This window comes from Oreochromis niloticus, unplaced genomic scaffold, assembly GCF_001858045.2.
Source record: "Oreochromis niloticus isolate F11D_XX unplaced genomic scaffold, O_niloticus_UMD_NMBU tig00001974_pilon, whole genome shotgun sequence".
Taxonomy (NCBI): domain Eukaryota; kingdom Metazoa; phylum Chordata; class Actinopteri; order Cichliformes; family Cichlidae; genus Oreochromis; species Oreochromis niloticus.
Genome location: NW_020327524.1, coordinates 66,585 through 79,720, shown reverse-complemented (window position 1 = coordinate 79,720; position 13,136 = coordinate 66,585). Strand labels below are relative to the sequence as shown.

General features: G+C 39.3%; 1 protein-coding gene across 1 annotated transcript; it reads right to left on the bottom strand.

The window, feature by feature from the left end:
- Nucleotides 1-616: 616 nt before the first annotated feature.
- selenos (selenoprotein S) lies at nt 617-12,520 on the bottom strand. The gene is made up of 6 exons (XM_003459754.5): nt 12,218-12,520; nt 11,815-11,940; nt 5,666-5,772; nt 5,478-5,567; nt 4,610-4,682; nt 617-971 (listed from the first exon to the last, which is right to left on the bottom strand). The coding sequence occupies exons 1-6, from the start codon at nt 12,312-12,314 to the stop codon at nt 892-894; spliced, it is 573 nt and encodes a 190-aa protein (XP_003459802.1). The 5' UTR covers nt 12,315-12,520; the 3' UTR covers nt 617-891.
- Between the last annotated feature and the right edge of the window lie 616 nt (nt 12,521-13,136).

Sequence of the window (13,136 nt, the reverse complement as noted above, 5' to 3'; positions counted from 1 at the left end):
AACTGAAAAATGAGACAAAAAGCTCAAGGTTATTTCCTATAATAGGTAAAGGAGTGGCTGTTTTACTTTTCACACTACAATGTTTAGACTCCACACAGCCATTTATCTTTAAGAACACTGTGTGGTGTTACTGCTGCTTCAGTAACAACAACAACATTCAGTTCTTTAAAGATATGCTGTGGAATGTCTGAGAAGCACAATGAGTACTGGTTTCCACATTACGCACAAAGTAAATAATACAGTAACTGTTAATAAGATGACACATTTAAAATCCTGCAGACTGTATTCTTTATTGTATAATGCAAATGAGCACAACAATGTACAGAACCTCCTTCCATTTTTATATATCAATTTTTTCAACTATATAATCCGAAAGTTCAATTTCATTCTGTTTTTATCCACCAGCTAGAGTCCTGGAGTAATATAAACTATTAAGTTATAGTGGCACACTAAGGTATAAACAAAATAAAATATATAAGGAGACCCCCCCACCACCACCACCACCACCGACCCACCCCCCACAGCCCCCCCCACCCCCCACACACCCACACACACACACACACACACACACACTGGTTGTGTGAAAATCATCAGCCAACCCTACTGGTTATAACCGTTTATAGGAATGGCTTCATGACAAGCAATTAATTTTCACTTCAGTTATCTACTAAAAGCATACAATGGGTTGAAAGTGAATACCAAAGAGAAATTAAACATGATGCAGGTACATGTCATTAATTATCCCAACTGATCAACAACTATGAAGTATGCTCAACTCTAATAAAGCGTGGAATAGGTGACATTATCAGCTTAATTTCCACAGCCAGTGTGAACATCAGGATGTCAGAGGTCAAAGGTCCAGCAGTTCAATGCCTCCAACCTTTTTTAACCTCATCCACCAGATGAGGGTCCTCTCATGCCAGGTCTCCAGGAACAAGAACCTCCTCCCTGTCCAGTGAGGGGATTGTAATCTGTAAAACATGCAAAGAAGAAAGGAAGCAGACAAATGGAACACTTAACACATATTAAAACTGTTTATTAAGCTTGTTGTTCTAAAACGCATAGAATTTAGTTTTTTTGAGTTTTTGCTTTGTAATAAACTTCAAATCTGTGTTTCAGCTGATCTGTACGGTGTTCAGAATGCTAAATATTTCTTAAAGCCAATATTCCAGTGGGGAAAAAAATTATTTGATCATTTGTTCACTTTCAAACTTCTTTTCAAGTTTGTTCACCTCCAAAGAAACAAAGAGTCTCTAATTTTTGATGGTAATTTCATTCATTTAATTTCTTAATGATATAGAGAGAATATCAGTGAAAAATGTCTTGATGCAGTTAAGGAAATTCCAAGTTGATTCGGTTCCTTTGGATGTAGTGTTTTCACTGGAAGAAACGTTTTGTCATTCATCCAACTGCCTTCTTCAGTCTCAGCTGAATGCAGGTTTCCCCAATCTTATAAACAGTACATTTGCATAATGACTGAAACTAGCCCACTGAATGAACAATGGGCTGTAAAGTCAGTTCCTTAATCATTAATATGCAAATTGTCATGACCATTGATCAACAACCACTGATCAAAGGCCATTGATCAATAGCCATGAGTACCATTCACAGAGAGTTGGGGAATGGCTGCAATCACGGCATTGTAAGATGGTGAAAGATGTACCCCTTAGGCCCCCTCCTAGATTCAGATATGGTCTTTCCCTTTTCACGTAAATGGCCTCCTTGACTCCCCGCTCAAACTCAATGTGTATATTGTCATCATTGAAAAAGTGTCCACAATGTCACGTGATACTGTCAGACTGAGCAGACGGTCTTTCCTCAGCTCCCGCTGCTACAGAGCATTTCATGTTTAATTATTCCTACTTTCTGTACAACCTTGCAAAAGACTCTCCAATAACACTCCGTCAAAACGCCTCCCACAAGAGCTGCAAAATCTGTATCCAACAAATCTCCTGAAAAGTCAGAAGTAAAGGAGAGTGAAGGAGGGCTAAGGAGGTCTATCTGATCATTCATTAGTAAGTATAACTATTTACTGCCTTATTTTGACCCTTATTCCCGCCAGTGAAGGATGACTCCATATTACTCAATAAATACAGTAGTCCTGTATTTATTGAGTATATCTCTAAACAGTGGAATGTTTTTATATAAGTCCATCAACAAGAAGCTTGGTGAGAAGGTGACAACTGTGATTATTCAGAAACAGAAGAAACATCAATCACCCAGGGTCTGGAGCTACATGCATCCTTGCTCATGGTGTGAGGACGATCATGAAAAAGGAGGTGGATCAGCCCTGAACTACACAAGAGGAGCTTGTTAACTATCTAAAAGTAGTTGGGACCAAAGTCACCAAGAACACCACTGGTAACACATTATGCCATATTAGACTTATCTTGCAGCACCCACAAGATCCCCCTGTGGCGTCGCATATACCCGTATATTTTTAAGACTATCAGTTCTATTCTAAATGTACCCCAGGCGACCACCCTGAAAGCCTTTGCTGACACATGTAATCAATTCCTTTCTTTGTAAATAAGGTTGAGTCTATCAGGTCAGGAATAGGATTTCCTACACAATCATTCCTTGGGATTGAAGTGTTTTGAGAAACTGGTCCAACGCTACATGATGTCCTGGCTGCCCCCAACACTCTACCCACTCCAGATCACATACAGCAAACAGATCAACTGAAGGCGCCACTGTTACAACGATGCACACCACAATCTCCCAGCTAGAACAACAAGAGGGCGTTACACCAGGCTGCTCTTTGTTGACTTTAGTTCTACGTTAACTGATACTCATAGACAGACGGATAGTAAAACTGCTGGATATTTGACTTCCTTTTACCAACTGCTGCTAGATCAGAAATTTCTCTCGGACTGTGTACAGAGAGTTAGAGTGGGACCTCATCTTTCATCAGCCCTCAGCCTTAACACCGGCTCTCCACAAGGCTGTTTACTAAGTCCCCTACTGTACACTCTGTACACACATGACTGTGTCAGTACCCAACCAAGACAATGCAGTCATTAAGTTCACAGATGACACCACCGTAGTGGGGCTCATCTCTGGGGGAGACGAAACAGAGTACAGAGCTGAGGTTCAGAGGCTGTTGGATTAGTGTGCAGACAACAACCTAGTATTGGACTTCAGAAGGAGGAAGTCAGTGCTACACCCCATCAGCATCAACGGGAAGTATTTGGAAAGGGTGTCCAGTTTCAAGTTCCTGGGTGTGCACATAGACACAGACCTCCAATGGAGCTCAAATACCTGAGAGGTTTTAAAGAAGGCCCAACAGCGTCTCCATTTTCTGAGAATCCTCTGAAAAATGGACCTGAAGAGGGAGCTGCTTATTGTCTTCTACTGTTGCTCCATTGAAATTGTGCTGACATACTGTACTGTATCTCCAGCTGCACCATGGCACACAAAAAGGCACTTCAGAGGGTCATTAATATGGCCCAAAAAATCATTGGACACCCTCTGCCCTCCCTGAAGGACCTATACAGCGCTTGCTGCGCTTGCAACATCCTACAGGATTGCACACACCCAGGACACTGGGTGTTTAACCTGCTGCTGTCTGACAGGAGATTCAGGCTGCTGAGGTCACGGACAAACAGACTCAAGGACAGCTTTTACAACAAGGCAATAGCCCTAACCAATGCTAACAGCTGACCTGATTGGCTACCTCCCTGGGATTTTCTGGTGGGAAATAATGTGCAATAAACATTCATTCTTTAATATATTAGGCCATACCTATTTGCACTTTTTATCCACTTTAAAGTTTACTGTGCTGTGTTTTGTTGTGTTCAGTTGTGTGTAGTGCCGACGTGGGACAATTGTCCAATTTCGTTATACTATTGTACTACGTATGACTGTGCAATGATAATAAAGAGTTATCTTATCTTATTGTGCAATCAAAGCTTCATTATCATCACACCCCCTTAACCTGAATGTAGGGAATAACCCAGCAAAAATTTATGGGAAAGAATCGTATGAATCCTGACGATGAATAAATAAACACTTTAATAACACAACTTGTTAAATGTATTACGTAGTAGAATAGAATAGAATAATCCTTTAATTGTCCCACAAGGGGAAATTTGGTACATCTTAACAGTAGTTTTACTAATAATGTATGGATGCAGTATGAGACAGTTAAGAGAGCGCAGACTGTCATTACCATCATAGCAAATTCTTTTGTCACACATCAGGTGATCGTTCGAACAGCTCTCCAACCCCCATATAAGGCCAACGACTTCACATGTAGACCATATTCCATGAATCATTGACAGGAAGTATTTACAGAACACTGTTATAAAACCAATCCTTTTCGTTGTATTTTCCCGAACTTCCCAAAGTTCAAATGAGGGATTTTTGTTTTTCTTATTTTAGTGCCTGTTGTTCAGCTGCTGTGCTTCATTTGCATATTGCCACCTGTTAACGAAGAGCCTTCTACAGACAAGCAGCAATTCATTCATCAGAGTATCATATTTCCGGGGGGGGGTGTGTGTGTGTGTGTGTGTGTGTGTGTGTGTGTGTGTGTGTAACTGTGTTGACTCCTCAACACATATGTCAGTCTGGTATCATATAAACAAACCCTACCTCATCTACTACGTACCTGCACTGCGAAAAGGCCTCTTGTCCTTCTTTGGTTTCAGCACCGTCTGGGATGAGCTGGCCTCATCAGTAGTCTGCAGTGACACATATTAGAATAGAATCTTTATTGTCACTGTTACAAGAACAATGAAAGGCAGTTTGGCATCTCTCCATGTGTGTGTACACAACAGCGTAAGTATTTACACAATAACAGACAAATTTACATTTACACTAGAAAGATATGTACAAGTTATACATACACCTGCATACATACAGATACACCCATACATACATACATACATACACGCACATACATACATATATGTATATATACATACATATATGCATGCGTATATACGTACACACACATATTTCCACATGCACATACACAAACATACACATATTAAACAGATTACTACAGTGACATGGGGATACAGTTTACACACTATAGTGAGCTGTTAGGCAGATTTCTGTCAGTAAGAGCAGTTGTGCATTTAGCTAAACAGAAAAAAACCCCTCTAAAATCATGAGTTAGAAGAAACTATGTAAGTGTAGCTTACATTAAGAGGTGAAATACTAGGGAATCAATCTGGAACAAGAAGTAGAAGCCAGAGATGACACCTGGCTATACCCCCTCAACAAACTAATTACATTGTGTTGTATGGCTGTGTGGAAACTGCGGGAAATCATATTGCTTCTTTATTTCAATGTGAGGCCACATCAACAGCTACATGAGTAAATATACTTTAACTTCACAAGCTTTACTGAAATTGTCTAAATAACTTGTTAAATGAACGAGTATCGTAACAGCCGTACTTTAAAGAAAATGACTTGAGGACACACACTTTCACAGAACAGCACAAATACAAATGTTTCAGATGAAAAATTACCTGAGAGAGTTTTGTAGCTCCTTTATAACTCTTTCCCTGCTGCATACTCTCCCACATCTCTATTTTCTGCCTCCTCTTCTCCTCTTCTTGCTGTCCACAAATTAAATAAAAACAATGTGTTGACATCTGATATTGTGGACAGAAAATCATCCTTCTTTGATTTTTTTTTTACAAATTTACTCCTCTACCAATTTCTGTTTCTCTCTAAAGATGGACGCTTTGGCATCAAGCTCTTCTTGCATCTTCATCCTGGCTGCTGCCATAGCCTCTTGTCTCCTTTCCACTAGTGTTGGATCTTTATGTAACAAATAGAAATCGAAAGTTAAATCAGGACAATGCAATAACATATCTAATAACATGTCTTCAAGAGAAATACAGGTTACCAAGGGCAGATTTCTCTATATACCTATAGATCAGACACTTTGTAAAGACAGATAATAATTTTGAAAAGGTAGTACCCGAAAAATCTGACTTGTGTCTAAGGGGTTCCAAGTCAAATAATATTGCATGACGTTCTAGCTATAGTACATTACAAGGACAGAGACAAACAAACATGGAAAGAGAACTGAGAATAGAAAAATTCAAAAACATGTGGAAAAGGTTTTTAAACGTCATGTGTCCCAAATTTGTTTTCAAAGACTTACAAAATGCATATAACACCAGATCCCCTTTTAATTACATAGAGAACACAGCATCAACTCCTTCCCTACAGCCACCTGTGTGCAAAAAAACTCTGTGCACCTCAGCCCCCTTTCTTCTCCCACATGTTTGCACTGAGTTGGAGATGCTCTGTACCTCATTGTACATCTGTATAGTGACAACAAGTGCATTCTATTCTACTCTTGTCTTTTCTTTTCTATTCTATTCTACATATGTATGTAACACTTGTAACCCTTGAAGCCTGGATAACAACAGTGACCAATACCCACAACCTAAATGGGATTCGATACATCAAAAATAGAAAGGACTGGAGAACTTTAAATGGGCCTGCGATCCATTATTGTTGTAAATGATGATTTAATTGATTAAAGACAAGACATTCTAACCTACTTGATCCAGTGTGAAAATGTAATTGCCCCCTAACCTAACTAATGGTTGTGCAACCCTTGCCAGCAAGAACCCCAATGAATCATTTTCAATAACAGCAATGCATATTTAACATTGCCTGGGGGGGAATTTGGGGCCAGTCTTCTTTGCAGATTTTTTCTTTTTTCTTTTAAATTAGCTACACTGTAGAGTTTGAGGATGAATAGTCTGTTTAAGGTCATGTTGAAACATTTTAATCTGACTTTGATCAGGCCACTCCAAAACCATATTTTTTTCCTAAATTAATCATTTAGAGGTGGTCTTGTGAGTGTGTTTCAGGTCATTGCCAATAACCCAAGTGTGCTCGAGCTTCAGGGTACAAACTAGTTGCTGGAAATTTTTCTGCAGGACTTTCTGGTACAGAACAGAATCCACAGTTTAATCAGCTATGATGTTCAGTTTCGTCTGCTCCACTCTGCATATCAAATATCCTTGAGCAAGATCCAACGTCAAGTTGCTCTCAAGCAGGCTGTATAAAGCACTTTGAATGCTCAGTTAAAGTAGAAAAGCACTATATAAGAACCAGTCCATTTGCCATGTTTGACTTTTGGTATGATGGTCTTTTTATGATTTGTTATGTTAATTTTATGACAGATTTAGCAGAAGTAAACCTTCCAAAAAGTTCCAGTTTTGTCTAAGGCCACATACTATTTTTCCAGGCAGTCCTTGTCTGCCTTCTGAGCTAAAAGAGTTCTGCAGTTCTTTAGAGGTTGTTCTCAGTTCTTTTGTGACCTCCTCTATATTGATTCAGCCTCTGAGCAATTTTGGTAGACTGGCTGTTTCTGTTTGCCACCATTCCAACCTTTCTCTGTTTGTATATAATGGCTTTTATGGTTGCCTTATAAATAGCTTTGTAAACCTGTCCAGACCAATAAATTTAAATTACTTTGTGTATCATCTGCTCTTGTTTTTCTTTAAATTGTGTCATGATCTTTTAAGCTACCTCAACTTGTCAGAAAGGTTATATTTAAGTCATTGTAAGTGAAGACTGAACTTCTCTCCTTTAGGGCGCGAGTATGTCCTCTACATTTGTCGCTTTGCGCACTTGCAATATCATATCATAATATTGTTGCAATATCATCAAGACACAGGAAGTCACTGCAGGGTTCTGCTTAACGATAGGCATTACCCCCACATATACGCTTTTATAGGAAGAGAAGAAGTCAAAATAGGAAGCAAAGTCTTTGAGGAGTGCTTTTTGCAAAGATTTTTCCACAAAGCCTCATGGTTTAAAAAGTCTTTCTACATCTCTAAATGTATACATTGGTATATCCCCAAGTTTCTGTAGTGGAATTTCATTAAAATGGCAGTAAAACCATTACAGTCAGGTTTGTCTGTGAAGGTTCTCAGTCATCCAGGTCATCGTAATCTAAGGAGCTTGGAAAGAAAAGCGTCTGGACTTCTTTAAGTTGCTTGAAGACGTTTCACCTCTCATCCGAGAAGCTTCTTAAGTTCTAAGGTCAAATGGTGGAGAGTTCCAGATTAGATCCATCTGCATCTGAAGGACAAAGGACACTCTTTCGAGGATCCCAATGTTCACATTTTGGATAGAGAGGACAGATGGTTTGAAAGAGGAGTAAGCCATTTATGTCCACTGTGAGCGACCATCTTTGAACAGAGGCGGTGGCTTACGACACCAACTGTCTGCCATCTATAATCCAGTTTTGAGTTCCCTTCCCTTCCCAGACGCCTTAACGCCCACTCACATCCTGGCCCATCTGACCCCAGGAAATCGCATGATAGGGCGGGGCCAGGTTTCACAATGAGCTCACCCGAAACCCTGGCTGATTGTGACCCACACCCGTTTTCACACCTTGGCTCATGTGATTAGGTAGAGGATCATCAGGGGGTCCTTTTGTCCCTCTTTTGGGGGGAAACTCCCCCTGGGTTTAAATCTGGGACTCTCCACCCTTTGACCTTAGAACTGAAGAAGCTTCTCGGATGAGAGGTGAAACGTCTTCAAGCAACTTAAAGAAGTCCAGACGCTTTTCTTTCCAAGCTCCTTACATTACAGTCAGGGAAAAAAAATATTTGAACCCTAATTCATTTTGTAAGTTTGCCCACTAACAAAGAAAGGATCAGCCTATAATTTCAATGGTAAGGTTATTTAGACAGTGAAATTCAGAACAATCACAAAAAACTCGGAAAAAAAATGCATTTCATTCGCGCTAATGGATGTGGCGCAACACACCATGTTACAGAAATCGCTGAAGCACCACACAATGTGACGTTAAACTCAGAGCACAAACCAGTTAAAGGTGGTGAGTACCATACCTCCCTTGACAATAGGGTGGGAAGGGACCCCACTTTTGGAGAAAACAAATTTCCACCGCTTGGATCCGAGATCTCATTCTTTTGACCACTATCCAGAGTTTGTGACCATACATGAGAACAAGAATGTAGATCAACCAGTAAATTATCCAGCTGGAGGTAACAACTTGTTCCTTTCATCACTTTAACTGGCTGAAGACCATAACCTCAAACTTAGAGGTGCTACTTCACACTCAGCTCTTAATTGCCACAGAGTGTCCTACACCCACGGGGAACAAGCCTGACTTATTGCTGAAAATGTGGACGAAGCTCTCACTGTCCTGCTGTAGCATAAAATTGGATACTAGAAGCTGCACCTTCTCCTGATATAATTCTTATCTTTGTAATACTGTAGTTGGTGTACAAACAGGGGCAGATCTAGAAGGGTGGCATGGGGTGGCAAGTGCCACCCTAAAATGATCCCTTGCCACCCCAAGTGCCACCCCAGTTTTGCATATGACAGTGTTGTTTATTAAAATAAGATAGCATTAACAGTTTGAGCATAGTTACAGTCAACAGTGAATATAAATGCTAAAACTGAATATATTGCATAGTGTTCCCCCCCCTCCACCATTAACAAATGGTTCAGCCCATAGCAGGTCCGGCTTTTTTCTTGTTTTCGGTAGCTAGCGATGTTTATGATTGTGCCAGAGCACATTTTGAACAACACCATGGGAATTTCGCTTTTTACACAGGTGGTTGGATGTTACACTCTGGAAATGGAAGGAAGGTGAGTGTTATTAACCCTCTGTGGTCCACGGACACGCTGCACCGCCAAATCACCAGGGTTTTAATAGTTTTGCAATTTTCATTAGTTTTTATTTTTATTTCGTTTTGACTTCAGATTTTCAATTTTATATTAGTTTTAATTAGTTGTTACCAATTGTTTGCTAGTTTAGTTTAGTTTTTATTTTTTTGAAAATCCTTAGTTTCAGTTTAGTTTTGATTAGTTTCAGTTATAGTTTTAGTTGTGTTTGCAATAAAGTGTAACAAAATCCCAGTTTCATCATATCAGTCATTCTCTTCTGCTTATCCTTGGGTATGTTGCTATTCCAGCTACCATACCCTGCACCCTGGACAGGTCGCCTGTCTGTCGCAGGGCTAACACGCAGAGAAAGACAACTCACATTCCCACCTATGGGTTCTTTAAATAAATAAATAAAGGCAGATGAACAACCATTGATACCAGGCAACTATAAAATGTATATCTTGGCCCCAATGAGACTATTAACTCTTGCAGCACTGGGTGTTAAGGCAATTGACTCACACAGTTATGTAGATATCCCAGTCCTGTTGTCTCGGGATGCATCACGCTGCCTTGCCTGGGGTTAGCTTCTGTTTCTGGGGATGAGGGTTGAGTGTGCTCCCTTACCTTCTCCAGGTAAGCTAGGTTAGCCTTCTTGTGTGAGCTTTTCAAGTGCACTTTAAGGTTTGTGGGATGTTTTTCCCTTTAGAAATGTCCCTCATAATTTGTCTCTTTCCACTACAAGACACTTGCTTTATCCAAAACACAGTCATATTCAAAGTAATCCCAAATTGGAAGCTGGCGCTTTCTCCAGACTTTTCCTGACGCGTTTTCTAAGGACAGCGCGAAAACAGTAAAGAAAGGGGAAAAAAACACCTCTTTCCTATCGGTGGAAAAATGTACCATATCGACCAATTTAAAAAAAAGTCAACACGTGGGATTTGGTTGTTTAGGAAGAGGGGAGAGTTTTGAGAGTGACGGTAACGGCAGCGAAACAGAGCGAGTGAGTGAGAGAGAGAGAGCGAGAGAGAGAGTTTTTAGATGTGGGAGATTTGTGACGTTTAGTGTGGAGTGTATACTTAGTGTGTTGTGTTGTCTTGTGTAGCTGTTCTGTTGTGTAGTCGTTTTGTTTTGTGTGTCAGTGAGGGCACTAATGAATGTCACAAAGGCACATTTGCAATGTAAACACTGTCACTAAGTAGAAAACCAGCGGAGTGATACACCTCCTGTTGTCAAGCCTGCAGGTTTATCCCTGTGATGTTCTCCTCTGTCTTTTGGTGGAAAACCTTTTTTTTTACTGGTTAGTTTTAGTAATATTTTGAAATGGTTGTACAAAATGAAAAAAACGGCAGGTGTATTGGCTGCATTTTTAGATAAATAGTTGTATATGTTTACAAAATGTACATTTTATATTTGCATTTCAAGTTATAAAAATTTACTCAACATGCCTGTGGGGTTTTTTTTACAGTAAAAAAAATACTACTAGGATTTTAAGTTCTTTGTGTGATTTCAGATCAGTAATACTAATGCAGTATGTCAGTGAAAAAAAACAACTAAATTCAGTTGAGCTGAAAAGAATGATACCAAACAAGGCAAGGAGGAATAAAATAAAATGAAACAATTTGAGGGTGAAATACAAACGTAAACTCAAAAGGAGTAAAAAATGTCCAGTTGTATTTCAGACCTCAGTGGGTTAATCCAACAAATCATGAAAAATTAGGTTTAAATTTTTGTTCATGACAGTGCAGATTTCTGACATTTTGTGTAGTTTAAGCATGTAACAATGGGATTGTTTTCTAACAAAAAACAGTGTGAAACTTAAGTTAGACTTGTGTTTGTAAATGAACCACCCCGTGTTGTGTAGCTTTCTGGATTTTATACTTATTGGGCTACATATTTATTTATTATACAGGCTATACAGTACATAAGATCAAAACTCACATGTTTTATGTAACTACGGTGTGTAATTATGTGGGCTACAGACAATAATTAAGTTATAGACTATATTTATATGAAAAACGTGTATACTTACTGCATTTGAATTATTTTAACCATATGTAACCACCTGCATATGTGTTTGAAAAAAAAGGCTTTGATTTTGCCACCCCATTTGATTTCTTTGCCACCCTCATGCCACCCTAAGAAAATTTCTCTAGATCCGCCCCTGTGTACAAATATAAAATGAGTTGTGCTGACCTTGTGAGTCTTGTGGCGTTGGGCTGTGCTGGCTTGATCTCCTCTTGTTGAAGTGCAGAATGAGCAGGTAGAACATTACAGCTCCAAACAGCAGGTACCAGCCATAATGGGCCACGAACTCCTCAACTACAGTAATTCAATTACAACAGAAATAAACAATAATCTAAGTAGCTGTGATATTGTTAACAACGAAACGCTGGAAACAACATTTTTTTTTCAATAAATATAATCTTAAAGGAATTAAATACTAAATATTTGGGGGTCCATCTTCAGCTCAACATGTCGCCTTTATCCCACCTTAACATGAGCTACAGTGGAACGACAGATAAGTCTTACGGACGTTAGTAACTGTATTCCTATATTCTTTATTATTTAAGTTGGCTAATTAAACGTGCAAGCTTACCAGTCAGGCTTAGGGAACTCAAGTCTTGGTTTTTTAAGGGTGGCTTCTTCACATGGAAAGTGGAATCATAATCGTCTTCGCTCGTTACATCATCCATTCCACACTCAAATGAACTGACCGTTTCAGTCACAAAAAGCGTCGTTGTACAGAGTAGTTTTGAAAACCTATCAGTCTTGTATTAGCTTGTATGGTAACTTATTTCTTTGCCAAAGATCTTCTTTAAAACTTGCTACACAAAATGTAGATGGTTATTTACGATGACGTGTTGGCGGAAGCCAGATGACTCATTCTAGCACACGACCACGTCACGCAAAAGAGGTCACTTCCTCTTCATACCTTTCATAATAAAGGTTAGAGACACAGATCATCAAACAAATTTAAATGTTGGGAAAAGATAACACAAGTAAACACAAAGTGCAGTTTCTAAATTATTAAGGTTACAAAAGATCCCAGAACAACACCAAAGAATACTATATCATCGTCATCAGGTGGGGACAATGCAAAGCAAACGTAGCCTATGTTTTACCTGATGGGGTACAGTGTTGCTGTTGATGGGTTGTTGCTGATAGTGCTGGAGAGCTGAGACTGTAGACATTAAAATCTCCATAGGAGAGCTGGTAGCTGATTAAACAAGTGTTATGAGATAATCCTAAAATGCAAAGATCTGTGACAGTGCTTGGAACCATAAGGCGACAGATTTTTTTTTTTAAAAAATTGTGGGAAATAAACTAGGCTCTGCCTGTGACTTACTCTTTGCCTCGCTTCCTCCTTCCATCTCCTCATCTCATCTATCACTGTCCATTTGCTGTTCATCTGAGAACAAGGCACAATTTGTTATTGCATTAATCTATTATTTTATTATCCACACTTAACAACTCTTGCACCATTAATCCATAATAAAGTAATGATAGAAAAATGT